Here is a 25669-nt window from a genome sequence, read left to right on the forward strand (position 1 = left end):
AAAACCTCCTTCAGTCAAGTATCAAACTTTGGTATTTCTTTCAGTGACAGCTCTTCGTTCTTACTCATCGGCCTTCTACAGGACAGTCTGAATCACCACTTTCATGACTCTCTGTCCCCTTCTAAGTAGTTTTCTTAGGCTGTGGTAGTTGGTGCCTTTTTATTCCTTACTGACCTCTTCCAGGTTGAAGACAAGCATGCAGTATATACGAACATCATACACATAACTTTTTCAAGCTCAGCAGCTGAGCCCATTTGACATTACATTGAGACATAGATTTATTGTACTGTACAGAGGAGGCAGACTACAGAAATTAAAAGTTTCGAACTATCTGTATCATCAAAGAACCTGGATGGACCTTGGGAATTTAATCTGGTTATCATGACTTACAGAATGCAAATAGTCTGTGTATTACCCCAGCAGAACACCATACTCCTCATCTGACTGACCATGGCAAGCTACAGCCAGGCTCGTGTGAGCCCGGGCCATCGCTGTCTTGCACCTGATGATCATCCACATCTGCACAGAGTAAGGGCTGCATACCCACTTCATTAGTGCCTTAAAACTGCCTTGTAGAGCTATAAATGACTAAATGGATGACAAAGCAGAGAACGGGAGCTGTGTTTGCCAAGAAAACTGTTTCCATCACTAGTCAGAGTGGTAGCTACTAGTCTCTCTTTGCTGGGGAAGGACTCGTGATCACGGGGCCTACCTCAGACTTCCCCAGTGTTTTTTTTCCCTAGCATTTCCCGTCATTTGCCAGGCTGTGATACTGCCCACCACACAACACTTGCACCCGCCCCAAACAGATGCTGCAAGACCCAGCAAAGCTTGGCAGACTTCTGGTCAAGTAGGCTGTCATTATAACTAAAATAGCCCCCTTTTCATAGCCAGGTTTGAACACAGCCTGCTTTCTCCTGTAAGTTGGTATGATATGAGTTTGAGGGTTTCCTAGGTAAACTGGCTATTTTTTTTTTAATAATTGAAACCATAAAAGCTGAAGTATTAATTAAAGTTGGTTAGGTGAATTACTAGTTATTGCACTTTCATTTTACAGGTGCTACACATGAGCAGAGATAACAAAACAAAGAGAACCAGAGGGAGATGTCTGGGGCATAGCTCAGGATACAGGGAGACAGACAGCCCTAGGGAAGGAGAGTTGCAAAAAGGCATCAAAATGGAGTTCACTGAACCAGCATTTAAAGCTTTTGGAAAATGTCTTTTTTTAGCAAACCTTTAAAGTCAATTATCCTCACAGAATGTGTCTTATGTTTGTCTTGAGGATAAAGATAGTGAGATTTCATTATTTATCTGCCTCATACCTCAAGTTAGTCTCTGAGCGTATAGGTCTCTGGCCCTGTGCTAGACAAGAGGTGGCAGATCCCTCTCCACTGACAGGAGAGTGGGAAAAGCGCCTTCCTCTCAGTGCTGGCTGCTAGCTGGAGAAAGGGCAGTGAGGCATTCCTCCTTGAAAGCATGAGATGCTATATTCCCCAACTGTCAGAGACAATTCATAACAGGGAAGAAGAAACAAAACAAAGCCACACTAAAGTTCAGTAGAGAAAATCCTGGAAAATAGGTTAGACAGTATTTAAGCACAACTTTTCCCCACAGAGAAGACTTGTGTCAGATCCTAAGCTCCAGAAATGGGGGAAAAATAAACACAGCTTTTGGAATTAACCTGGCAAAATGGAGTTAGCTCCCAGCTGTCACAGGACCACATGGTGGAGATTGTCTTCATGCAGACAGACAGCTCTTTCTTTCCTCCAAATGGCTCTTTCATTCTCTTTTGAAGATCATCTTCTAATGAATATATCTGTCCGGCACAGCAGGCTTCCAGCACTCTCGAGTTAGAAAAGAGGAATTTTAGTGCTAATACAGCAACATCAGTTTCTAGACGAGCAAAATGTGTCTGCAGAAAGGGAGAGGAGGACAGGAAGCCGCCGGCCTACCTGCTTGGAGCTCAGTTGCTGCACTCTTCAGTAAAAACAGACATTTGGAAAATGCGAAAGAACAAGAAAGATCCTAGTCCTGCAAATACTGGTCAGGCTTCTGACATGCTTAAACTTTCACACATGCCTTCATTTACAGCAACAGAACTTAAAATTAACTCCTTTGTATTACTTTTTGTGTGGTTTTTATACACTGCTGACCAGGAGCTATGTCAAATGGAGGTATTCAGAGTCATTAGGTACTAGAACTCCAGCAGATGGTTGTAGTGGTCCTTGGCGGATATTCCCTGGATGGAGGTCTCCAGTCAGTCCATCTGAGTTCAGGTTTGTCTATCAGCTGTCAAAGAATTCCCCTCGGTTTCTTCAAGTTAATTCTGTCAGCACAAGCTCTTGGTTTACAAACTTATTCTGGATCTATTTGTTCTTTGCATTACTTGTATATAATCATGTGAACTGTGTATAAGATGCTGCCATTTTTCTTTCACCCATTTCATGCAGGTGCAGAGACAGTACAAAACACAAGGCAAGTTCAGCTGGTTGTGTAGGAATCAGCTAAAATGGCCTCCGTTTTTGGGCCTACCTATTGCATAATGGGCAAAGTTCCTCACTCGGTGTTAAAACAGGCACGTGCCAAATCTGTGCCAAACCACGTGCTCAGCTGCACACAAGGAAAGCACTGAGGGGGAATTACTCCTAATTTTGAAAAAGGCTTGTGGAGAGCAGAGCGTGGGCCTCTGTGCTCCAGCTATATACAACACAGCCCCATTTCTTTCAAGTATCATGCTGGGAAAAAAATGGTAAGTTCTTCTTTACTGCTAGGCCTGAGGAGGAAATCTCTTCTTTACACAAAATGGGACCCCAAACTCCTTTTGGGCCTCTCTGCAATCTTGTTTTGGGCCTACTCAAACCCAGCAACAGAAAGTGGCTTATAGTTGAAAGGCTTCACACCAAAAAAGCATAGAAAAAAGGTGGGTTTTTTTTTTAAAAAAAGGTGACTTGATGGTGAGCTATGGGAGTACAGACATAGCTTTTGATGCCCACTGACCAGTTCCACCACAAAAATGCAACCTGGGAGTCTAGCCCGCTTATTTAACCTCTGTGCCAATTTAATCACATTCTGCCCTAAAACACCCAGTGTGATTACAGGGTGGTGCTGGCAGCCCCAGGGTGCCAGCCTGTGCCTGGTGCGGCAGATTTTGCAGACGAGATGTGATGTGACTAATTTATTTTTTTGATCATATGTTGCCCATACAGCTGTAAATAAGTGTGATTACAATTTGACATGGCTGGGAACTAAATTCACAAGGAACTACGTAATGAATTTGTCTTCCAACTGCTGGTTTAGACTGAAAGCAACACTGAAATGATGTATATTGTTCCAATTTATTGTAATGGTCTATGATCCTGCAAACACGATGCACATCTGTTGAACTGTATTCTGATGTGTAGGCACATGGATTTCAGTCTGGGACTGATAGATAAGCATTGGCCAGAGCGTTTTTACGTCTGGGATCCCCATGGGTTAAGCTCTGGGCAGGCAGATGTCACAGGGTCCAACAAAAGATCTTAAACCAGAGGGAATCTTGGCTGTGTTGATGCAATTGGTATTAAGTGGAAATTGCCACAAAACTAGAAAATATCATCAAGGACATTCACCTTCGTCTTCCTGTGCCAGTTCACATGTGTATTGATGTAGTATTCCTTCAAAAAGCATAACAGTTAGGGATTGTCAATTGATTACTTTTCTGTTTACTTCTGATTACAACTTTTACTTGTATTTTTCTCTTCTTTTTTTGGATGCCCTTTAGGAATTTCCAATTAAAGTTAAAAAAATGCTTTTAATAAGAGGCAGGAACAAGAGAGCTTAGTTTTTATGGTTCTGATGAGAGGTTTTATAAGGAGAACAATATCACCATCGTTGTCATAGCCATAAATGTTCTGATTTTGGAGCAGTGTAAACGTAAGCGAAGATTTATTTTTGAAAAGTCTTGCTTTGGTTGGTGACATAGTAATCTACAAATACTCATCTCCTAAATTTAGCGATGCCATGTCTCCACGTGTGTATTTACATTATTAGTTGTCCTCAGGCCCACATTTTATGTGATGAGCGTAGGCTAGGAAGTCACTTCTTTATCCTTGTGTAGCACTGCTGGAAAGGTACCTGTGTCCATCCCTCTGCCGCGGGCTGCCTCCGCAGGGTGAGTGCAAAAATTGTGAATTCCCATCACTGGGAGAACACACTGGGAGAATTCCCAACACTGTCAGAATTGGAGTGATTTGTAAAAGAGGAGCAACACAGAGGCAGCTTGACCCGTCTTTGCTGTTCACAGAAGGCTGGGGGTAAAGGCCCGTGGGACTAACGGCACCTCGGCCCCATTTACGTCCAGGGGACACAGAAGGCCGAGGGCAAGGGGCACCTCGGCGTGCCACCACCCCGTGTGCATGGCTTCCTCAGGGACGTCTGAGCAGTGAGGAATTTCATTTTTTTTAAAACAAATGAGCACTTCAGGAGCGCTGCCCGAGTGGGGAGGCAGGGGAAGATGCGGGGAGCACGCTGAAAGGAGCCAGGCGGCTGTGCTGCAGGCAGCTGATGTAATGCTGCCGCCGCCGCAGGAGCGGGCTTCACGTGTCTCCAGTGCGCAGCGATGCGCTCGGTGCACCCTATATAAATCATGCACATCTTCATGTATTATAAATATATCTCTATCTATAAAAAACGTTCACACACACGTATGTGTTATTTTCGCCGCCGGCGCGCAGTGGGGGCCGCCCTCGCAGAGCCGGGCCGCTGCGGGAGAAGCCCACCACCCCGCGGCGGGGGCCCGGAGGCCTCGGCCCGGGGCTATCGGAGGGGCCGCCCCGCCCCGGCTCCGGCTCGCTGCCGCCGGCCGCGCCCCCAGCCCCGGCCCCCTCCCCGGCGGCAGCGGCGGCGGCGCGGGGCGGCCCGTCTGCTCGGGCAGCGCCGAGCCTGCGCACTCGACGCCCGGGCGGGCACGGCGGCCGCGGGGCGAGGAGCGGCGGCGGCGCGGGGCGGGCCGGGCCGGGCCAGGTGCTGCGAGGCGGGGGAGCGCGGAGCGACCCTGCGCGGGGGCGGCGGCGGAGGCCGGGCCGCCATGCGCCGTGCCGCGGGCCGGGTTCGCCATCCTGCGGCGTAGCGGCGGGACGCGGCTCGGCTCTCCGCCCGTGATGTCCCCCGGGCAGCGGGGGAAGGCAAGTCACTCGAGGGCTGCGGCAGAGGCCTAGTGCGGCCAGCGCCGCTCCGCGTCCCCGCCGCCGCGCCCCCATGGCCGAGGAGCAGCAGCCGGAGGGGCAGCCGCCGCGGCGGCTCGCCGGCACCCCCGCGCCCGGCGGGGCCCTGCCGGCCCTGGTGCCGGGGCTGCAGGGCGGCGAGGCCAGCGCGCTGCAGCACAAGATCCGCAGTTCCATCTGGTAAGGGCCGGGCCCCGCTGCCGCCACGCCGCCCGGGTCGGCTGCGCCTCAGGCCAGCGCTCGCGTACGCGGGGCGGGGGGGGAGTGGGGTGGGGGGCACTGCGCGGTCGCGGGGTGGGGGGGGGGGTGGCGCGGCCCCTTTGTGCTGGGAAGCGCGGAGCTGCGCGCGAAGCCGCCTGCCCCCCGCTCCACCCCCCCACCCCCACCCCCCGCGGGGCTGCGCCCCCAGCCGCGCACCGCGGGCGGCCGTGCGGAAAACATGCGTGGTAGTGGGCAGGTGTGCCGGCTCGGCGGTCGGGAGGCTCGTCCCTGTTGCCATGCCTGGTACTTGTTATTTTCCAGGAATGAGGCAGCCTCCCGTGTGCCGGGGGTGGGTTAGTGGTGCTGCCCGCTTGTGCTCAGCGATAATGGTAATTACGGAGCGGGCTCTGTTCAGATGGATGAGTACAATCTTACCTGCTGAAGGCATTTTAATTAGTCGGCATCTTATACGATGCTCTGTTTCTACGTCTGGTTTGTTTTTTTTTTTAACGTTCACACGAGACCCCCAGCACAGAGTGTTGATGCAGCAGGGCATGCAGAGCGTTGCAGTAAGGGTGCATTTTTCCACCCTTCCTGTAAACCTCTGTTCTTCTGAGTTTCCAGTCTGGTAATTGAAATGCAATTTTGACTGAAACTTGTGATGATGGTTTGCAAGTTCCTGCACAAGAATCCAATTTTGGTTTTTTTCCTAAAAATTAAAATTCATATTAAACCAACACTTAAGAATATTTATTTTGTGTGCATTTGGGGGAAGGAAATAAATTGAGTTTAGCTTACCCCGCAAATAAAATATTCTGGTTTTTTTTAAAAAAAATACCTGCAAGAGACTGTCATCTGCAGCATTTATATTTTGTATGTTTTTAAAAGCTGCTTTTGGCAGAGGGAGCTGATAAAGTATTTTGAAAGTTGGGAGTTGTAAATATAGGTTACTCATATATAATATTTTCCTTTATATATACATACCATATATATATTCATATACATGTACTCATCCTAATAAAAACATACTGATCTAGCTTGCATATTACTTCATACTATAGTTAGATTTTATGGTTTGAATTGGTGTAGCTGGAAAAGAAAGAGAATCGAAATACAATTTTACCTTCAGATTCTTTTATTGTATGGCATACTGAAATTGGATATGTTGTTTATTTTTTAAAAATTCAAACAGTAAATAATAATTCATTGTCTGTAATCCCCACTTGCTACCTTTTGTTTTGGTTTTCTCTGCAATGTGACCTAGAGAAGGAATACAAACTGCAGAATTTCCTGTCTGTTTAGATCACGAAATCTTCACACCGTCCTAATTTATTATGGTGTTTAGTGATGGCCTTTTTATATTTTCTTCTCTTTCCATGAACATGCTGTTTGGAAATGAGCCTCAGAGAGCATGTTTACATTGCATTCAGATTAGGTATCATGTCCAAGTTGAAGACAAAATGGCTACTAAGTAAAACCTCTGCTTTTATTATGGGTTTTCTTTTCAAGGAAAAAGAGCATGTATGTTAGCCTTTTAAATGAAAGCTGCTTATTTGATCCAGGTAAACTCGATGAATAGCCCAAGCCCATGTTTGGTACAAAGGAATGCAGCGTTTTGCCCAGTGTAAGTGGCTCACCTGGTGCCAGTGCCTGTGACCAGCAGAGGTTTTGCCAGCACCTTGCAGCCCTTTCTGTTGGTCCTTTCACAGACCGTCCTCACCTCTGTGGGAGTGTTCCTCCTGGCTACCTGCTTCCTGCACTGGGCTGGGACTTCCCTGCTGCTTTCAGGCAGTATCTGTTCCCTGCAGGTTATGCTGTTAAAATGTAGTATTTGAAGATAAGGTTATTTTTTATAATAAACCCTTTTCTTTTATATCATCAAATCTTTTGTCTGGGACTACTAGAAATTCTGTGTTTCTGTATTGCGATCAAACATTCTTCATATGAGGCTGGAGTTTAGTGTTACTTTGCATCTTCATGTAGATGCAGTGGTTGTTTTTGAGCAGCAAGGATGAGGAGCATGGCCAGGGAAGTTGTGCACACCGCGCTCAGAGTAAACAGTGGAAAGTCTCTTTCTGTAGTTGCAGTCTCGGATTCGCTACTCTGTTCAGCGGGTGCTGCATGCTGGTGATGGATTAACAGTGGGAGAAATTGTGGAAGGCTGCTTGTGAAAATGGCAGTGCTCCGTTGTTAACAGAAGTAGGTGTAATGTGCAGAAGAGAGCTCTTTTCTGTATTGCCTCCTCTTCCTGCTCTCTTACCCTGCTGTGCCAGTTGTGTGTGCTGGCAGGTTGGTGTGTTCAGTTCCCCCTTTGCTTCCCAAAGGGTTTAGCACATATAGATTAGTACTCTTCTGTATTGTTCCCCCCCCTTTTCTCCTACACGTTTGTGCATAGTGGATGGATGTTTTTAGTTGGTTGTATGTGTTTATTGTTGTTTTTTTGGTTTTTTTTTTGTTTGTTTAAAAAAGGTTTCAATCTTCAAATTGTATTGTCAATGAAAATAGTAGTATAGCAAAATATAGCAGCTACTGAAATACTGGACTTGAGGATCACAAACAAGTCTGTGCTTGTCCTTCCACTGTACAGACAAATATAAATATAGTGTGTGATGTAGGCCTCAAGTGGGACAATGAGTTATTCATTATCTCAACTCATACTTAATTTATTCTGTTTATTAAATTAAAATGTAGTTTGACAAAAGTAGCTTGAGTAATTGTGAACATGTGGAGTCCCTTAAAATGAAACAATAGGTTAAGTCCTGCTAGTTAAAATTGCAGAGACAGTCAGCATATGTACTGAAAACTTTAAAATGTGCTTGCTAGGAGTCCAGTCTGGTTTTGGGGTTTTTGGGGGTTTTTTTTGTTGGTTTTGGTTTTTTGGTTGGTTGGTTTTTTGTTTTTTTTTTTGCATATAAAGTGACCATTAGTTTGGACTGAGGAGGGGAAGAAGCTGTGCTTAAAAACAAATTAGGAAATATTTATTTGCATTACAACATCACACACAGGTATTTAACTGCTGTTTTGTTACAATAATTAAAGTTCATCACTGTCTAACTGTATTTTTTTCCTGTTTGCTCCATATGAACACATCCAGCAGAGTGCTGTCTGTTTGTGTTTCATGTTCCATACGTGAATTGCTGAGGCAGTTGGATGTATTCTTACGGTGTTGATGAAACAGGCAGAAATAATATTAGATGTCTTTTCCCATTGACGGATTAGAAGTCTAGATGGGGAGAACACATCTTTGGGAGCCCAGCCTGGCTGATTAGTATCAGGTTGGGTGGGTTTGTAAATTGCCCTGGTCTTCGCTGGACACTGGGCCTTAATCTGCCTGGTTTTGTTTCCCTTCAGATTCATTAAAGCTTTCATATTTATTAATAGCTTTTTGTCCAGACATTAGAGCCCGAGGCGGGAAAACTTCCCTAGTCAGCTGTCTGAGCATATAGACTAATGGGGTTTCAATTATTTTCTTCGAGTGAGGGTACTGTATTATCAAATGTGTGTCATTTGTATATGACTTTTCTGTACCCAAACATATGGTGGTGAAGACAGAGTCTACTCAGTATTACATTAAATTGCCAAAAAATATCCTATAGCTGAAGACAGCCAGCGATGTACATATGTAAGAGCAGCGTGGCACAAGGATTGAGATGCGAAGATGACTGAGCGAGGAAGGTGTCTGCTGAGGGTCTGCTCTCGCTGGTGTGAAAGAAAAAGGCCAACAGTTTTAGGCAATTTAATCGCTTTGCTCACTGTATTAATCTAAAATCCAGTCTGTAGCTGTGAACGTTGAAGGAAAGGGGTAGTTTGTTTTCTTGCTCACTGTTGCGAATAACTGGTGATGATTCTTCAATGAGTACTTGTTTACTGTTGTAAATAGTAATCTGGTGTTTGCATCTGTGCACAGCTTGGCCCCAGTTTCTTTCACCTTGCCTGCATCTTGTCTCTTTTTGTCCTAAAGGCATCTGTTAGGATTTGAATATAATAATTCTGCTCAAGAGATTAATTTCTCTCCTCCCCCTCCTCGATATCTTGTGTGTAAACCGAGCTGAGGACCCGGTGGCGTGGAGTGGCAAACACAAGCCATTGCTTTTGCAGCCATTTCAGTTGGACGTGGGTGTGGGTTTCAGATCTGTAATTTCTGTCCTCAAACAGCTCTTCTAGTTAGAAGTTGTATTGGAAAACCACATGAGCTAGGCCGGGCAGTGCCAAAATTATATGTCCTAAGGCCTGGTTTGTCTCATGTTGAAGGGGGAGTAGGAGGTGAATTGTGCCCTTGTTAGTTTTGGGCTCTTGGTATTGTGCTAGAAAACCAAATTAGCTGATGGTAACACCAATATTTTCTAATCTTTGGAAGGCTCTGTTCTGATGACTTAACATCATTCCTGCTCCCTCCTGCAATTGCATCCATCACTCCTCATTAGGGATTGTCAGCAAGTGTGGATCGTCACTTAGCTGTTGGCAGAGCAAATGTTCTGCAATTTGGGAAATGCCATTGAGATTTTTCATAATAGGAATTGTTACTTATTTGTATGGTTAGGTCAGCAGAAAAAATGATTGACAGTCTTGATAATATATTAAAAATATGTTTAATAAAATGTGTTTCAGGGTCTTTTACGAATGCAGGTGCAAACACCTTTTTGGTAGTTTCCTTCTGCAGTTGAAATTCCTGTAACGCCCTTCATGTATTTTTTTAAAACAGGTTGGATTAATCTGTAGACCAATCCAGCTGCATTTACTCTTTTTCAATTTTCTGTACCTCAGGAGAGGGAGGCAGGGAGTAAGAGCAAAAAAACCCCAACCTCTATATTTTGTTAAATGGTCTGTCAGAATTGAGTGGAGAACTTAAAATTTCCTGTACCTGATTACAGACTTTTTGTGGTTATCCTGTGCCCCCAGCCCAAAATGCACCAGCCAAAATTCCTTCCTTTGTCCTGGTTAGTTCATTGTTGGAGGTGGGAAACAAAGCTTATAATTCTTCAATAAAAGATTACTAACTATTGTGAGGAAGAACTAATAATTATTGTTGATGGGCGTACAGGCTGCACTCATTTCACTAAATCTATGTAACATTAGAAGTGTGTTTACCTGCTTTGAAAAAGTACTTTGAACCCCTCAGCTAAGAGATGCTGTGTAAAACTGCAAATATTTCTTGTCACTAACTGAGTTTTCCCTGGCTTTGTGGTTCCATTGTTTACAGGTGATGAGACTTGCCTGTCCTGAATGTGTTTCCTGATGTAGTGTATTAAACAGTCAAATATATAGGAAAACAGTTGAGCTGTGGACCATATTTTAGAGTAGTTCTTGATGATTTCAGAGGAGGTCAGCCTTCCTTGGACAAAACATTTAGCAGCACGTTGTTCTCCTTCACACTCTGCTTCCACAAATGGATAGGAACAGAAAGTCGAATTTGTTTCATTTGACTCCGTTTGGTTCTGTACGTGTTGGTCAAAGTAGCTCCCTTGTAGATGTTGTGGAGAAGAATGCACTTCTGAGGTGAGGGCCATCTCCTAGGGAAGACATTTCCATAAAACAATCCATCTGATCACTTTATGTGCCTATTTCTCTTTGACTGTAAACAAATTTTAAACTGTGTGCCAGGGTGTAATCATCTGTGGTGCAGATCTCTTGACTTGGGCGAAATAAATCCTACATAATTTGTGACTTTTTCAACTCGACTTCTTTTCCTGGAGGATGGCTGGTCCATCCCCTCTGTGGGTTGTTTTTGGAGATTTTCCATTCCCTTGAACAATGTCCAGGTACACCCTTTATCTATGACTACACATTTCTGTACAGAGGAAGCCCTCCTTTTTGGGGAGAAGCCCCCCTGGAAGAATTGCTTTTCACCAAAGTGGCTTAAAAAAGCATGTACTAATCTCTGCTGAAATGCATCCCTAGCTATTGGGAAGGCCTTCCTCCATGCTGCTGACCGCAGGGAGCGGGCAGGTCAGCTACACACAGCAGTCAGTGCCAGATAGGCGTGGGAGGAGAAGCAACTTTCCAAAACGGGGCACGGCCACCACGGTGGTGGAGTTTCTAGGTCAGCAGGTGTAGAAGCCAATTTGGTCTGCAGGCATTTTTACAAGGTTAGAAAATAAACCTGAATAAAATGAATGCTGACCTTTATGTAACCTTTTGAGAATGGAGTTGAGGTTTTATTGAATATCCTGGCTCCGAGTTGGACGGAATAGCTTTGCAGGAAAAAGGTCTTTGTAAATCTGCTTTTAGGAAGAGCGCATTTTTCACTCTTGCTCATGGACTTTGTTTCTTGAAACAATAAGGTCTAATAAAGTATATGGGGGAAAGATAATATTCAAGTATTAAAAATTTGGCTAAGTTTAATTGCAGTTCATTTAAAATACATAGGAATGCATTAAATTGTCGACTTCACAGCATCAAACATATGCGATTCCTTGTTTCATAAATGTTTTACTTCCCACCACAGGAGTTCCCTTTGTTGCAGCAAGTCAGATGGTGTGACATTGTGATTCAGAGCAGCATTTCTGATGAGTTCTTAATAAGCACAGAATTGCAGGATTGTCATCCCAGGCCTCTGTAGCTGGGTTGCTTGTCATTTGGGGCGGTTCTGTTTGGTTTGCATGTGTCTGTATGCCATTGGTGAGTAGGAATCTAAATCTCTATCTGAAAAGAACACTTAGAAACCCCTCCTAAAATTTTCTGGATGCTGTATAAATTAATCAGAAAAAACACTGTAACTGGGTGAGATGACAGTGGTGCTCAGATTTACACTGAAGAATCTTTTAATTAATTGAGACTTGGGGTGGTTTTGTTAGCCTTTTTTGTGTGTGTGTAGTTCTGAGAGCAGGGGTTGAGCTTAATGTTTTTATACAGATCCCATAACTTATGTATGTTGCCTTCTCTTGTTACTCTGCCGCTTGCCAAACAGAAGTATTTGGAGAAGGGCCAGAGCTGCGAAATTCAGATCAGGATCCCAATTTGGATTTTTGATTCAAGCCTTTCTAATATCTAATATTACAAAGCCTCATATATAAATAAGGGACTCCTTATTTTTAAACTGCGAAGATGAGATGGAGATAGCTTTCTGGCTTGCCTCTGAAGCAGTCCAGGTAGAAAGCCAGACTCTATGTTTGAAAAGTTAATTGCAGCTGATTCAAAAGGTAAATTGAATAGATGAAAATGCAGTGCTGTCACCTAGAAAGAGCCCAACTGGAAGGCCAGTACAAATTGGTACTTTCAAGCCAGTGAGAAGAATCCCCTCAATACATCTAAAGATCTGAAAGTGCTGGGATATTTTGTTGCATTCTCTCAGATCTTGAGGAATTTTGAGGGTTTGTTTTGTTCTAAATAGAGTTAGCCAGTATCTCAATTTTAATGCTTTCTTGATTTAATGGAAAAAGGATTATCTGTCATCAAATACGGTGCTTGTTATCGGCTGCTGTGCCTTCAACAGGCTTTCAGTAAGCTGCCAAGTGTTTGTGGAACTGTTGTGGAATGTTTAATCATTAAGACAGTGGAAAAAACATTCAAAACTTCCCGAATATTTTCCCTGTTGCTTGTTTTTAATTGCTTGTGGTTGCTGCAGTGACATTGTACCAGTCAAAGGGTGGGGAGGCCGGGTGTTGCTCCAGGCAGGACCTGGGATGGGATGGTCTCTGTGGGTGGGACCTGCACCCTGGGCATCCTGGCGGAGGGGCCTCCTGTGGGTGGCAGACCTGCCAGGCTCTCCTTTTGGACCTGCTCACTACCGCACCCGGTGAGTGGTCTAGTCTCTACCTATTGCTCAGCCTGTGTGAGCTGTTACCTTCTTCTAACTATGATTATAAACACATCGCATGGAACAGTGCATGGCGGTTGCAGAGGTAGGGCATGTGTCTAGAGATGTGGGTTTCTCGGGGCATACCTGTGCTCCTCCAGAGAGATGGGTCCTGCTTAGCTTTTCCCTGGAGCTGGCTGGGGATGGTATCACTTACCGATTGTCAGGTACTTCAAGTTTGGGAAGAAAATCTTGTTCCTGGGAAGAACTCATTTATTAAATGAGGCATATTTGCATCTCCCCCTGAGAGGAAATTTGTGGTTAAATGTCAAGGTCCATGATTTATGGCTGTCCTTTTTGATGGATGGTCTCACAGGCGTGGAGGCAATCTATGTTTCTTAGTCAAAGATTCCTAAGTACCCTTATAAGGTTGTTGGGACTCCTGCCAGTGAAAAAGTCAGATTGCACTGGACAGCAGGAATTACAGTTCATTACTTTCGTTGCCTATAAAGCAGTGAATTAAATTATTTTTAAAGCTGTCAGCAATACAAACAGAGCATTGGAAGTTTTTCTTAGTATGAGGTTGCCTGGAAGTGTCTGCCTCAAGCATCCTTCGGACAAACAAGAAATAGCTTGTGAGCAAGGTGTGCTGGATAGTAGGATGGGCAATTTGTTCTGCTGTGGTTTCCTCACCACCTTCTTGCCCTTGTTTAGAAATCACCTGAAAATACTTGGACTAGTCTTTGACATCAGTGAAAATACTCCTGTGTGCTTTCTCCCTTCCTCTTCAGAATCGTTGCCATATTGAAGTATGTCTTAAAAGACAGTTACTCAGTGCCACAAGTGGTAACTGAAGGCCTGTAAATTGAAAAGTTTTAACATTTATTTAATATTTTTTGTGGATGGAATTTTAAGTCATCCTTTTAACCTGCTTTGAAAAACAGTGGCAACTCCTTCCTCCAGAACCACATGGTAGTTTTATTGCTAATTCAGTGGAGGAAAGTACTTGAGAGGCTTGGATGCTTATTAAGTCAGAGGAGGAACTGGGCAAGGTGATTCTGGATGCCATGTGAATGATGTGTCCGGAGGCAATCTGAAATGGGGACTCAAGGCTTCTACTTGGGGGCTGGACATTCTTTGGCAGGACTGGTTTGTTTTCTGTGCTGGTGGGGTGCAGGCAGTAGTTTCTCTGGAAGAGCACGTAGGCGGCAGATGCCCGGCAGTGTCCCTGCTGCGCCCTTGAGGGAGGCTTCCTTGCAGGATGGGTACTCTGCTGAAGTGAGCTCTGTTTAACTTACACAGCATTGTCCACCTACAACTACCCTCTCCCACGTCATGTTCAGATTCAGATGCTTTGTGCTTCTCATAGTGTTTCTCAATGAAAGGTAAATGATCGCTCCGTGATCCTTGTGCTGATTATACGAAAGTTGGTAGCTGTGCGTGAGGTGCCTGTGAGATCGGCTGGCTGGTGCTCAGCCCTTGTGTGAAAGCTGAGCTCTTTCTGCTGTGGTGGCACTTTCTGAAGCAAAGGCCGAAAATGATTTTGAAATAATCTTGCAGGAGTCAGAGACTGTGCCACAGGAACTTTTTATCCAAGCTCTAACAAAGTATGGTGTTTCTTTCATTAAGGGTACATAGAAACTTTCCCTATTATCTTTATGGTTTGCTTTTTTTTTTATTAAACCTGTTAGCATTTTAAATGACAAGCTGTGTTAGGGCCTACAGTTGCTATTACTGGTCAGGTAAACTAAATAAATTAGTTGATATTTGAAAGACAGTCAAATTACTCCTGGCAGTAATCAGAAGCTGCGCACCTGGAACCACAGTGTGCTGAAGAGCTAAGCCAGCTTTTTGCTCCAGGAGCCTGTTCTGCAGAATTACCTTCATTATGCTTGATTCCAGTGGTATAGTTCAATGATCAACTCATTAAAAAGTTGAGAAATTAATTGGCAGCTGAGAGAAAAGTGTATTTGCCTCTTCCATTCAACAAGTGAATGAAGTGGGATTCACAAATCTAGTTCTAAAAATGTGGAAACGGATATTTTGAACAGAAACCATCAGTTGTCTTTAACAACTAGAGATAGCTTACTGAGTCAAATAAAAAAAATCCCAAGTAATCAACAAATGTGCTGAAGACATAAGAAGCAGCGCTTTTTTTCTTTTTGTAGCAGTTGTGAAATGCTGGTTTGTGTGTGTTTAATTACACTCAAGCTATCTCCTCATCCTACATTGGGCCTAATTTTCCTGGTTAATAATGGCTAAAAAAAAAATGGTAATACTATTGATCTCTTAGGCTGAGAATAAAAATGAAAAACAAGATAACTTTTTTGTTTTGCTTAATACCGATAAGTTTAAGCAGTTCCCATTCAGCTTTCATTGCACACATCCCCATGGACTGCATCTTTTTCTTGCTAGGAGCTTACTTCTCTTACTTCCAAAGAGAAGTAAGCTCTTTGGTTTGTATGTTCAAGTCAGTGAAACTTGTAGCTTAATTGAATAACAAAATTTAGATTGTGTCTGGAGTGGTTCAGTGTGTGGAAGCTGTCGCTCTCTGTGAACACTTGGACATATATGTATGTACTGGGATGTTGTCAATCAATAGCTCCAGATGTTCAGGGTGAAAATATTTATAATATGTGTTTGCAGTGCAGAACCTAATAATTGTTGTTTGTCACTTCACAGTGATTCTTGTCACTTCAGAAAAGTTCTTAGTTACTGCTGAATACTTCAAATACAGTAGCTTTGTGGCAAATTAGGCCCAATGTAGGATCAGGAGACAGCTTGAGTACCTTGTATTCTTCTGGGAGAGATGGTCCTTCCTAAATTCATCAGGTGAGCTGTAATTTTGGCTTGATTAGTTCAGCTGCTCAGTAAGGTAGTGGCAAAGCAGCATATAGTTCACCTTGAAAGTTGAAATCAAACTGTGTTAATAATCAGAAGACATTTTCATTCCCTTAATGCAGACATCTGCTCTCCCACTGGCATGTTTACGCATGATGTGGTTCACAGGAATGAAACTCCAGACCGATCAGTTCTGTACTGCTCTTTAGACAATGTCTCCTTCTGGAAAGACCCATCAGACAAGTAATTGTGGGTAACATTAGTGTGAGACTTTTGTACAAGCATAGTTCAGTAAATTGTTAGATGCTGAAAGATGTTAGCCAGTTACGTGCTGCAGCCTACAGGTGAATTTCAACAGTGCAGTATCTCAGTGGATATTGCTTTAGTAGCTTTCTGTCTGCATCCATCTTAAATTTAATTCCCTAGTGCTATGATTTTTGGAAAGTCAGAAGTTTAATGCAGTTTTTCTGAAATCTGTTAAAGGTTTAATCAAGGACAGCCTTTTCTGTTTCTGACTATTTTATGACCCTTGCAGTTCCCTTGGATGTTTGAAATGGACAGATTATGAATAATGAACCCATGTAGGTATTCTGCACATTGTCTTAATAGGGCGCTGAACTCGGTGACCTGTGTGGCTGTGGCTTCAGTACTTTCTACTAGGGCAGATCACATGCCCTCTGCTATGTTTTCGAAAGAAAACCATGACAATATGAAAACTTTAAGAATAGATATAAAAATGCTTTATGGACAAGGTTGTGCCTGCAAAGCAGGTATGTCACTTGAGAAGAAAATGGCTAAGTTCTCCATTTTTTGGGACCCGTCCCCATCCAGTTGCCTACATAAATAGGATGGCATGGCAGAGCCAAGTGTAGTGCAGTCTGCCTATAGAAAACTGGCTGCATACGTTATCCTCCGTTCCAAGGAGACAGAGAACTGAATTCTAAAGTTGTGGGGTATTAAGTACCAGTCAGATACCTGCTGTTTGTAATTTCCATTCATAAGTTAGGTTTCAGAGGAAAGAAATAGTCCGATAGACTTGCTTGTTCATTCATCGTGGCCGCAGAGGCAGCCTAGCAGTGAAGGAGGCAGGGGGTGGGGTGAAGGTGGCTGAATGAATGATGCTTGTCTGCCCAACACTTGTAGTTTATGCAGCACTGGCAGTGGAGTTGTCCTGACTGCTCTGAAGCTGCACGGGCCTGATGGTGCCTCAGCCTGGGAGCTGGTAAACGTAATCGTGGGTTGGAGCAGTGCAGGCTCATGAAAGATGCTCGTTTGACACAGTTAAACTACCACCTCGAAGTCAGTGCAGCTGTGTTCAAACTCAGCATTGTAGGTGCAAACTGAAATAGATGCATGTAGGTATGAACTTACACAGCTTTAACTTAATTAAATTTTGTGCAGCTTTAATTTTAAGCAAGCACAGCTTACAGGTTTAGACAAGCTCTTGAGTCTGCAAGTAAATTAAAGTTCATCTGGGTTGCAGGCTAGGGGAACTCAAAACTTTCCACACTAAATCCTTGAGAATAGGAGTAGCAGTTTGTAACTTTTCTGAACATCCTGGTTTGGGGATTAAAAACACTTTAAAAGATGACATTAGGATTATTTTTTTTACCCCCAGAAACAGAGGGTGGAAAACTTAGTTTATACTGCTTTAGTACTCAGTGAACCGACCTTTGAGGTAGTCAGGAGACTTCTGGCTACTTGCAGCTTTTTATTTGTAGAGACCAGACTGTTTCTGTGCCTGGAGTGGGTCGAAGCCTGTAAGCAGAGGTGAGTGACAAACGCCCCAGGGTGCAGGATGAAGGCCTGAAATATCCTGCGGCAGCTGAACAAGGAGGAATTTTCTGAGATGGGAAGTTGTGTGGCTGTTGCCATTGGGCAGCAGTACCATGTTCATCCTGCATAAATTCAGCTTTCAAATTTTCACCTTTACAAAAAAGTCAAGGATGGAAATAGGGTTATGAGATGTGCCAGTGAGCAGTGTGGCACAGGTCAGGGAGAGAAGTTGCCTTTCCTGTGAAGCGAAACCACGCCCATCTAGCACGAAAGAAGTGACTCTTTTAGTAGGCAGATGCTTGGAGAGTGCTTGTAGATACTAAAGGCATTACTCAGCACAGGGAAACCTAAGAGGTTGCAAGGATTGTATTCCCTGGGAGTTACCAAGGTCAGCACTTGGGTACAGGTTCCTCCTCAAGTGGAAAAAAGGATACAGAGGAGCTGTGCAGTGGACAGCCATAAGGGGAAAGGGAGCGAGGAGGAGAAATGCACATGTCCAGAGATGGGGGCCGAAGTGGAGGTAATAGGGTATTGCAAGCAGCATTGGGAAGAGGGGGCTAGATAAAAGCTGGATTTGTTTGCAGATGTGGAGCATTTGTTTGCATTTGTTTCAGTGTGGAGGGGAGAAATGGATGTTTGTGGCGTGGAGGAGGGACAAAAGTGTGTGCCAGGGAAGCCCTGTGGGTTAAGCTGGGCAGCATCTCCCCAGCGCAGCATCTACGAAGGGCTAACCAGCCCCACTGCAGCCTTCAAAGTGCTTCTCTGCTTGCTAGCAGCTGTCGGGCCCCAGGTAGCATTGAGATGGTAGCACAGTGTGAAGGCTTGGGCTCCTTTCCAGGCTGACAATGGGACACCTGCAGCTGTTGACCCTGCAGGTTTTGGAGAGGGCGTGGCTGTGTGGGGTGTCAGAGTACTGGCTTGTCTTGGTGGGACTTGAGCTGTGTGTGGGGCTTGGTGCTGGGCTTAGCAGTGCAGGAGGGTCTGTTCCTCTCCGCAGGCTGGCACTTGCTCAGGGTAAAGCCACAAAAGAACTTGGATAGGACTGGGTTATGCATTGCTAACCAGATGATACCTCCCTGGATACCAAATAAATAGGGTAATGAAGAGGTAAAACCAGTAGCAAACATGTTTGTTAGCAGAAAGTAACTAGGATAGCCATGGGTCATGGAAAATGTTTAAAGAAATAATGGGAAATAAGAAACACACCTTTTATCAACAGGCTTAAATCTGCCATCTGGGCACCTGCACCAGTGTTGGGAAATGCGTATGGTAGGACAGCATTGTTGTAGAGCTGCTAACACTGGAAGCTTTTGTATTGGATTCAGCTGAGCTTTGTGTAACTATGTACAATAAACATAGCCCTGTACAGATTTGTATATTTATGGGTGTGTATTAAATGTAAGCAGAGTGTAGAACCATTCCTATTTTCTTGGGAGTGTGAGTATTGTTTCACTTTGCCATCAGCTGTCTGTAGCCACCATTTCTTGAGGGAAAGGCAGCAGAGGAGCAGGTCTGCTTTTAGTGGGACATAATTCAGATTAAGTTCTTACTTGAGCAGTCTTTTTTCATGAAGCTTTATTGAGATCACCGTGTGCTTTTTGTATTTAGCCTTTCTAGGCAATTGATCCTTGCAGACTGATCTTAGAACAACGCCCTGCGGTGCCCCATGTAGATTGTTAGTAATAAATACAGGATGCAGCTCTGATGAAGTCGTATTATCTTCCTACATAACGTACAGAGGGCATCGCATCCTTGGAATACAGAATCCTGCCTGAATATAACAATGCACACTGATTTTAATTCAGAGCAATGCTGAAAGAACCAAGGTGAGAGCTGTGCAAAAGCATTTTCTTTGTCTCTTAGAAAAGTTCATTAAAGTAACTTGTGGCAAAATACTGTATTTAAATAAATGTAAAAAACCCCAGGAACTTAAATGACTGTCTTGTTGCTGGAATAGAGCACCTGGCAGTGTGTGGTTGTTGCAAGTTCTTCCCAGTTATTTTAAGAATTGTGGAACAAGCCTTTAGTGTTGAATACAGCTAGATTTCTTCAGAGAGCTAAAAGAGATGTTTATAGACCTACGTTTCAGACATAGGTATTCTGATGTCTGCCGGCTAATTATTTCTTGGCAGTTCATTACAATGGGCTGTGTTTGAGACTTGGGTGTTTCATTAGCAGCCTTATCTTCCTCCTTTGTTCCACTGTTTGTATAGTTGGCATTATTTAATACTCGTAAAATCATCATAGTGTCAGAAATGGTGAAGGGATTAAATTTTTATCCTCTATGAAATATTTTAATTGCATTTATTTTAGCAGCAAGTGTTGAAGTCATGCATTTGACCAATTTTAACCTGCACTAAATTAAAATGTCATGGCATGCTGAACAACTGCTTTTTTCAGTACTGAGATGCAGCATAGCTCCTTCTTGTCTGATGGAGAACAGATCTGGCTTATTCTCTTCGGCAAGTGGAAGGAGGTAGATTAGGTTACAGGGAAGATGAAATGGTTGCAGCTCACCCTTGTTGCACTGTTTTATCGGCTTGCTGTGCTTATTGCTTCCTTGTTTTGCTGAGAAGAGTGGCTTGACTTGGATTGAGGAGTCATCTGCCTTCAAGCTGAAAGAGCCAATATTTACCAATTGGGGAATACTTGCTTCGTTTACTTTTTGAGGCCTGAGAGTTGGACACTTCTCTACATTTCCAGTGGACACAACTCTGTGGCTATCTTTATGCTTTAAGGAAATAGCAATACTTTATGTGCTTTCAAGATGCAATTACAGTCCCTGTGGCTTTTATCTGGAGTAAGAATATATCTGCATTTGAATGCTGCAATATTTAATTTGTCTTGTATTAAATAGTTTGCTTCTGTTTGTGCTAGGCTCAAGTGCCTTGTGTCTAAGGCATGACACTATAATCCCCAGGGGAGACAGAAGTGCAGCCAGGGAGAGAGCCCCTAGGTGGCATCAGAAGCCGCCTGATTTTTGGCTCCTGCGTTCCAGAGGGTGAGAGATGGGGCTGGAAGGGGAATCCTGGGCTTGGGTATGCCAGGCTTGACTTGCTGTGCCCAGCCCGGGTGTGCTTTCCTTTCCCAGTAACCTGTGCTAGCAAAAGCTCCATTAGTTGAGCAGTATGTATAGTCATCATTTCACTCATTCAAACATGTTTCAACCTTTAGCAGCTCTGCTTTCTAAATATTTAATTGAAATGCTTTTACAGCCATTTTACTTCTTTATCAACGTGAGCCAAGCCAGACAATGTAACATGGCATATGTTAAGATGTTAATTGAGAAGCAGCACACATAGGCGGCTGTTTCATAATTTTCTTCTTAGACGATCATTGGCTCCAGTTTAACATTTCTTTGTGCTTTTGAATGGAAGGTTATATAAAGATATATTTAGAGCTGTTAGACTAAGAAAGAGAAGCATTAATTCAGTAAGATTAAGAATTAAGGGCTGAATCCTGCAGGCACTGCTGAGATATAGTGCTTGTTGTGGTAAGAATGTGATAATAGTACCTTTCTGATAGTACCACTTACTGTAATAGGGTTGGTAATCCTTTTATTGAGTGGTTCCTCACAGCATGCAGAGTAAATAAACGTTTTTTTAAATGTTACCTGATATCATTAGAGTTGTGGGAGAGACACTGAATCTTTCCGAAAGGATGTGTGGTCAGTTTAAAAATGACTGTCTTTATTTTAACATGGCTTTCAGAAAGATGACTTTGCCAAAACTGTCACCGTTGATATTTAGTAGTTGAGTCTAACTTGCTTTCCTCGGGAGCTAACTGGGTTTTTGCAAGAGGCAAAGAGGCAGCAGGACACTGCACAGGGGAAAGAGGCTCCTGGGTGCTATCAACACCCAAATACCTCCTGTGCCTGGGAGACCAGGCCTGGCAAATGCTGCCTGTGCGATATTGCTCCCCATAGAAGCAGGCTTTCAAGACCACCCGTAGACCCTGTTGTTAAATAATTGGACAAACAATCTTCAGCGATTGTATGGGGGAACAACTGATGCAGTAGGAAACAGAGGTTTTTCAGAACTGAGTAATTTTTAAAAGGCTGTGTGGCCAAAGTAATTCTTCCTTGTCAGACAGCTCTAACTGCTATCTTGTGTATCCTTCTCATACAGAAGGCTTGTTTTCAGATATCTGAGTAAAAATATTGAGGCAGCAGCGTGTCATCATACAGCGTTTAGGGTCTGACATGTGGGCTATGAGTGAGAAATTGGGAGGATTTCCTGTACCCCTGCACAGCCTCTGCTCCTGTTCCTCTGCTGGAGCTGCGCTGAGTTGTTGCTGGTCTTGTGCTGAACTCTCAAGAGAAAAAACCTACGGGTTTTTCTGTTCGGGAGGTTTTTCCCCTTCTTCGAAGCAAGCTTATTCTAGAACTTTATACACCTCCTGTCTCTCTCTCTCTCTCTCTCAGTTAATTGTCTGGGAGTGTAGGTGTTTTACCATCTGAGATGGTAACTAATTAACAGTGCTAATGACTAGTAACTGTATACTGGGATTTTCCTTTCTAGTTGCAACTTTTCTTATTGCATCCTGTATATCAGGCAATAATGTTGTGTAATGCATGAGTACTGGCAACTGGGAGCCCTGCAGTGGGGAACCCGTGCTGTTGGGTCAGGAGTCATATCCTGTCTTCATGATGTATGGCATAGCTATTAGCAATGATGGAAAGTGGTTCCTTTTCATAAGTTGCATTAGGATTTGGCAGAAATAATGTTTTCCCTAGGCTGTCCAAAATGTACCAAGTGCATGAGAAACAGCTACAGAAGCTGTTTTCGGGAGGGTGTTCCAGTTTGTGCAAATGTTTGCAGTCTTGAGCTGAAGGGGATACAGAGTATCTGTGGCAACTCCACTGATGGTCTGAAATGTACAATGAAAAAAAAAAAATCACTCTGGGCTTCCTGGCTTTGATGACCTAGTTAAACCATTATGATGTTTTGCACAATAAAATGTGGCTCCACTTGTCCCTCAAATTTTGCTGAAGCGGGTGGGTGTTCATACAGTGTGTTTGCTCCCCCAGTATTCGTTATGCTGCTGGCTTTCATAGGGAGCGAATGATCTGCAGTTGAAAAGCAGTTGAAAAGAGTTAGTTTCAGTGGCTGTGTGGGCTTTGAGAAGGCTTAGCGTTAACTTGGCAGTAGTTGATAAGTTCAAGGGCTTTCTTTTACCCCTCCCAGCCACCTTCCTCTTTCTGGTCTCACAGGCATAATGCTTCTCATATCCCTTGTGGTTATACAGCTTCTACTATTTGCAGCATTAAGGAAATACTCAGTATGCTCAGGGCAACTGAATTCTGCCACCTCTTGTAATATGATAGTCCCATATTGCTCAGCGTAGTTCAGCTACCTATTCTTGAAAGTAAAGTATTGCTTAATTAGAGGAAGGTTGGCAGTGTCTGGTTTTATGCCACTTTGGGGTGGGGGGAATACATCTTGCCTTCTCCCCCTGCTTTTTCTTCTCCATTTCCTTCAGTGCAAAGTAAACCCAGCTGCACACCTGGGAAGAGAACACACTCCTCATTCTGCCCATGCCAAGTCAGGGCTGTTAAAATGGGGCTCTTTTGAGTAGAAATACATAAATAGGTCAGGGAAAGCAGACATGCATAGTTTGGCATAAGATAGGAGAGCAGTTTGAGGAAATGCTTTAGTCTGATTTCCCCTCTCCCTGTCCTTCCCGAGATACTTTCAGGAGTTTGTCAACGTGGCTTCAGCATTTAGGAGCTTAAATTACTGCAGCCTTCAGAAGTATCTTCGAGATTCTCTCAAAGGTCTTGGGCCTAAAGGTTAAGTCAAAAGCTGAGGCTGTTAAGATGGGCTGGAGGCTTTCCAGTAAGGCTTTCTGCTGCAGACCCAAAGCAGCCAACGTGTGTTCCCTGGGAGGACGTGGGACTGGGGGTCTCCATGAAATACAGCAGCTTTTGCAGGGAGCCGTCCTGCTATGCTTCTCTAAACCACAGGCTAAGAATCCCCCTTGTCTCTGCTGTTTTACTAATTAATAGAAACTGGGCTGTTCGTTTTGAGTGGTTGATGGTAGTTCTTCAGAGGTGAGCAGGTTGATCCAGGCTGGTGGTGTTTGGGGCAGAGTTGACATTTTTGAGGAGCATTGCTGTAGACAGTAGAACAGCACTACGTCCCTCTTGAGTCGCTCAGTGTGCCTTAACTTTCGAACAGTCTGCACAGTGGTATCTACCCAGCAAAAGTTTCATTGTTGGTTGTGATAGTGTCATTGATATTTTTTTTCTTTTTGACAAAGTTTTGATACGTAGTTTTATGCTCCCAGGTTCCTGTGGTGGCTCAGTATCTGGTGCAAACTGGTAAATGCAAGGTAGCTGTAAAAGCAGCTGCCTTTGTTATCACTCATAAGAGACAGCTAGCCCCAGAATCAGAAAAGGCACCTTCTTGTCCTGGATGAAAGTGCTTGAAGTAGCCTGAATTAAGTTTTAGATCAAGTAAGTGAATTTCAGGGATACTGTCAGCATGAAGAGCTATGAAAGAGTAATGTCAGCTGTGCTTCTAGGTGGGGGTGAGCCACAGTGAGCCCCCAGGAGCAGCTCTCCAGGAGGAGCAATGCTGGCTGTTGGCTTATGGTATAGTTTCTAAGTTTAGTTTTCCAATGGGCTTAAGTCCCTAATAGATTCAAATGGTTATTTTCATTAGTGAGAACATCTATCACTCCCGCTGCTCTAGACATGTAGCAAAGCCTGTGGGTAGCAGCCTCCAAACCTTGGAAATGGCTCTGTGTAGGGCCTCGTTCAGCCTTGCTCTTGGGATAGCTGCTTGTGGTTACTGTAATTGCAGTAGGAATTAGGTAGGGGATGCATTTAAGAGACAGAAAAAGACTTATTTATTTGTAAATGAAATTTCAGCTTTCAAAACACATCTGTCCTGTTAACGAAGGAAGAAGTGGGATGAAATAAACAAAAGTGGCAAATACATTGTAAGGGGGATGACTGTTCCTCTGCAACCTTTGTCACTTGTCCTCTTAACTCCTGATTTGATTGAGACGCGTCCTGCAGTGTCACTGGACAGAGCTTTTCTGTGGAGTGCTCAGGACCATGAGAAGGCCACTGTCCCAGCACTTTCCCAGTCAAAGGGCTGGCTCCTCAGGGTTGCCATTGTTTGACTTGGACATGGATCAGTTCTGCTGGAAGGTAAATAAGAAGCATTTATGTCATTAGGCGCGGGCTTTATAGAATCAGGCCATGTTAACCTGTGCTCTGGTTAGGATGAAAGAAGCCTCAGTTTACCACTAACAAATTCTAATGATGTCTTCCCAGTATAGTAGGGAGCATAGAGCAGGACTTGAAAAAAAATTGCTGTTAAAATAGACATCACGCTTATCGCTGCTGAAGCCGTAATACCTTTGCCTTTTAAAATGTCACAACATCTGCTTGCGGATTGGAAGACATGAACTTGACTATCCTTTTTGTGCTACCAGTTGACGGAAAGGAAGCATAGAGAAACTGTATTTGCTGGCCTTATTATTACTCTTCTGCTGCGGCTTCTCGACACTGTTGATCGGTGCTATAGGAGCAGAGGTCACAACTGGAAGAGCCTGAAATAAATTTGAAAGTTTACATTTACTGACTCAGACTGATATTTGGAGATAAAAGGACTGCTCTAGGGATCTCCTGCCCAGCTGCCTCCTGGCAGTTTGCCTCCTTCTCTTTGCAAGAAGAAAATATTAATGCAAATGGGCGTGCTTATACACAGTTTGGCAGAACCTAGCAGGGCGGGAAACAGTGCTGGCTGAAGCATGTTCTCCTGAAAAGCCTAGCACATGATGTCGTCTGTACTTGGACTAAGTTTGATTTGCCTGTACCCTGCATCCCCCTATCCTCGATGCTCCTTTTCTGCATTAAGCTATCACATGAAGCCATAGAAAAGGTTTAGGTACAAAAATGGGC

General features: G+C 43.9%; 1 protein-coding gene across 1 annotated transcript in view; it reads left to right on the top strand.

Moving 5' to 3' along the window:
- Positions 1–4939: 4939 nt before the first annotated feature.
- The window catches only part of RFX7 (regulatory factor X7), a 49671-nt gene continuing 28941 nt past the window's right edge, over positions 4940–25669 (top strand). The window contains exon 1 of the mRNA XM_054836691.1: positions 4940–5381. Coding sequence (XP_054692666.1) covers positions 5236–5381 — 146 coding nt within the window. The 5' untranslated portion in view covers positions 4940–5235. The remainder of the gene's footprint in view (positions 5382–25669) is intronic.

Source organism: Grus americana, chromosome 10 (genome assembly GCF_028858705.1).
Source record: "Grus americana isolate bGruAme1 chromosome 10, bGruAme1.mat, whole genome shotgun sequence".
NCBI classification, from domain to species: Eukaryota; Metazoa; Chordata; class Aves; order Gruiformes; family Gruidae; genus Grus; species Grus americana.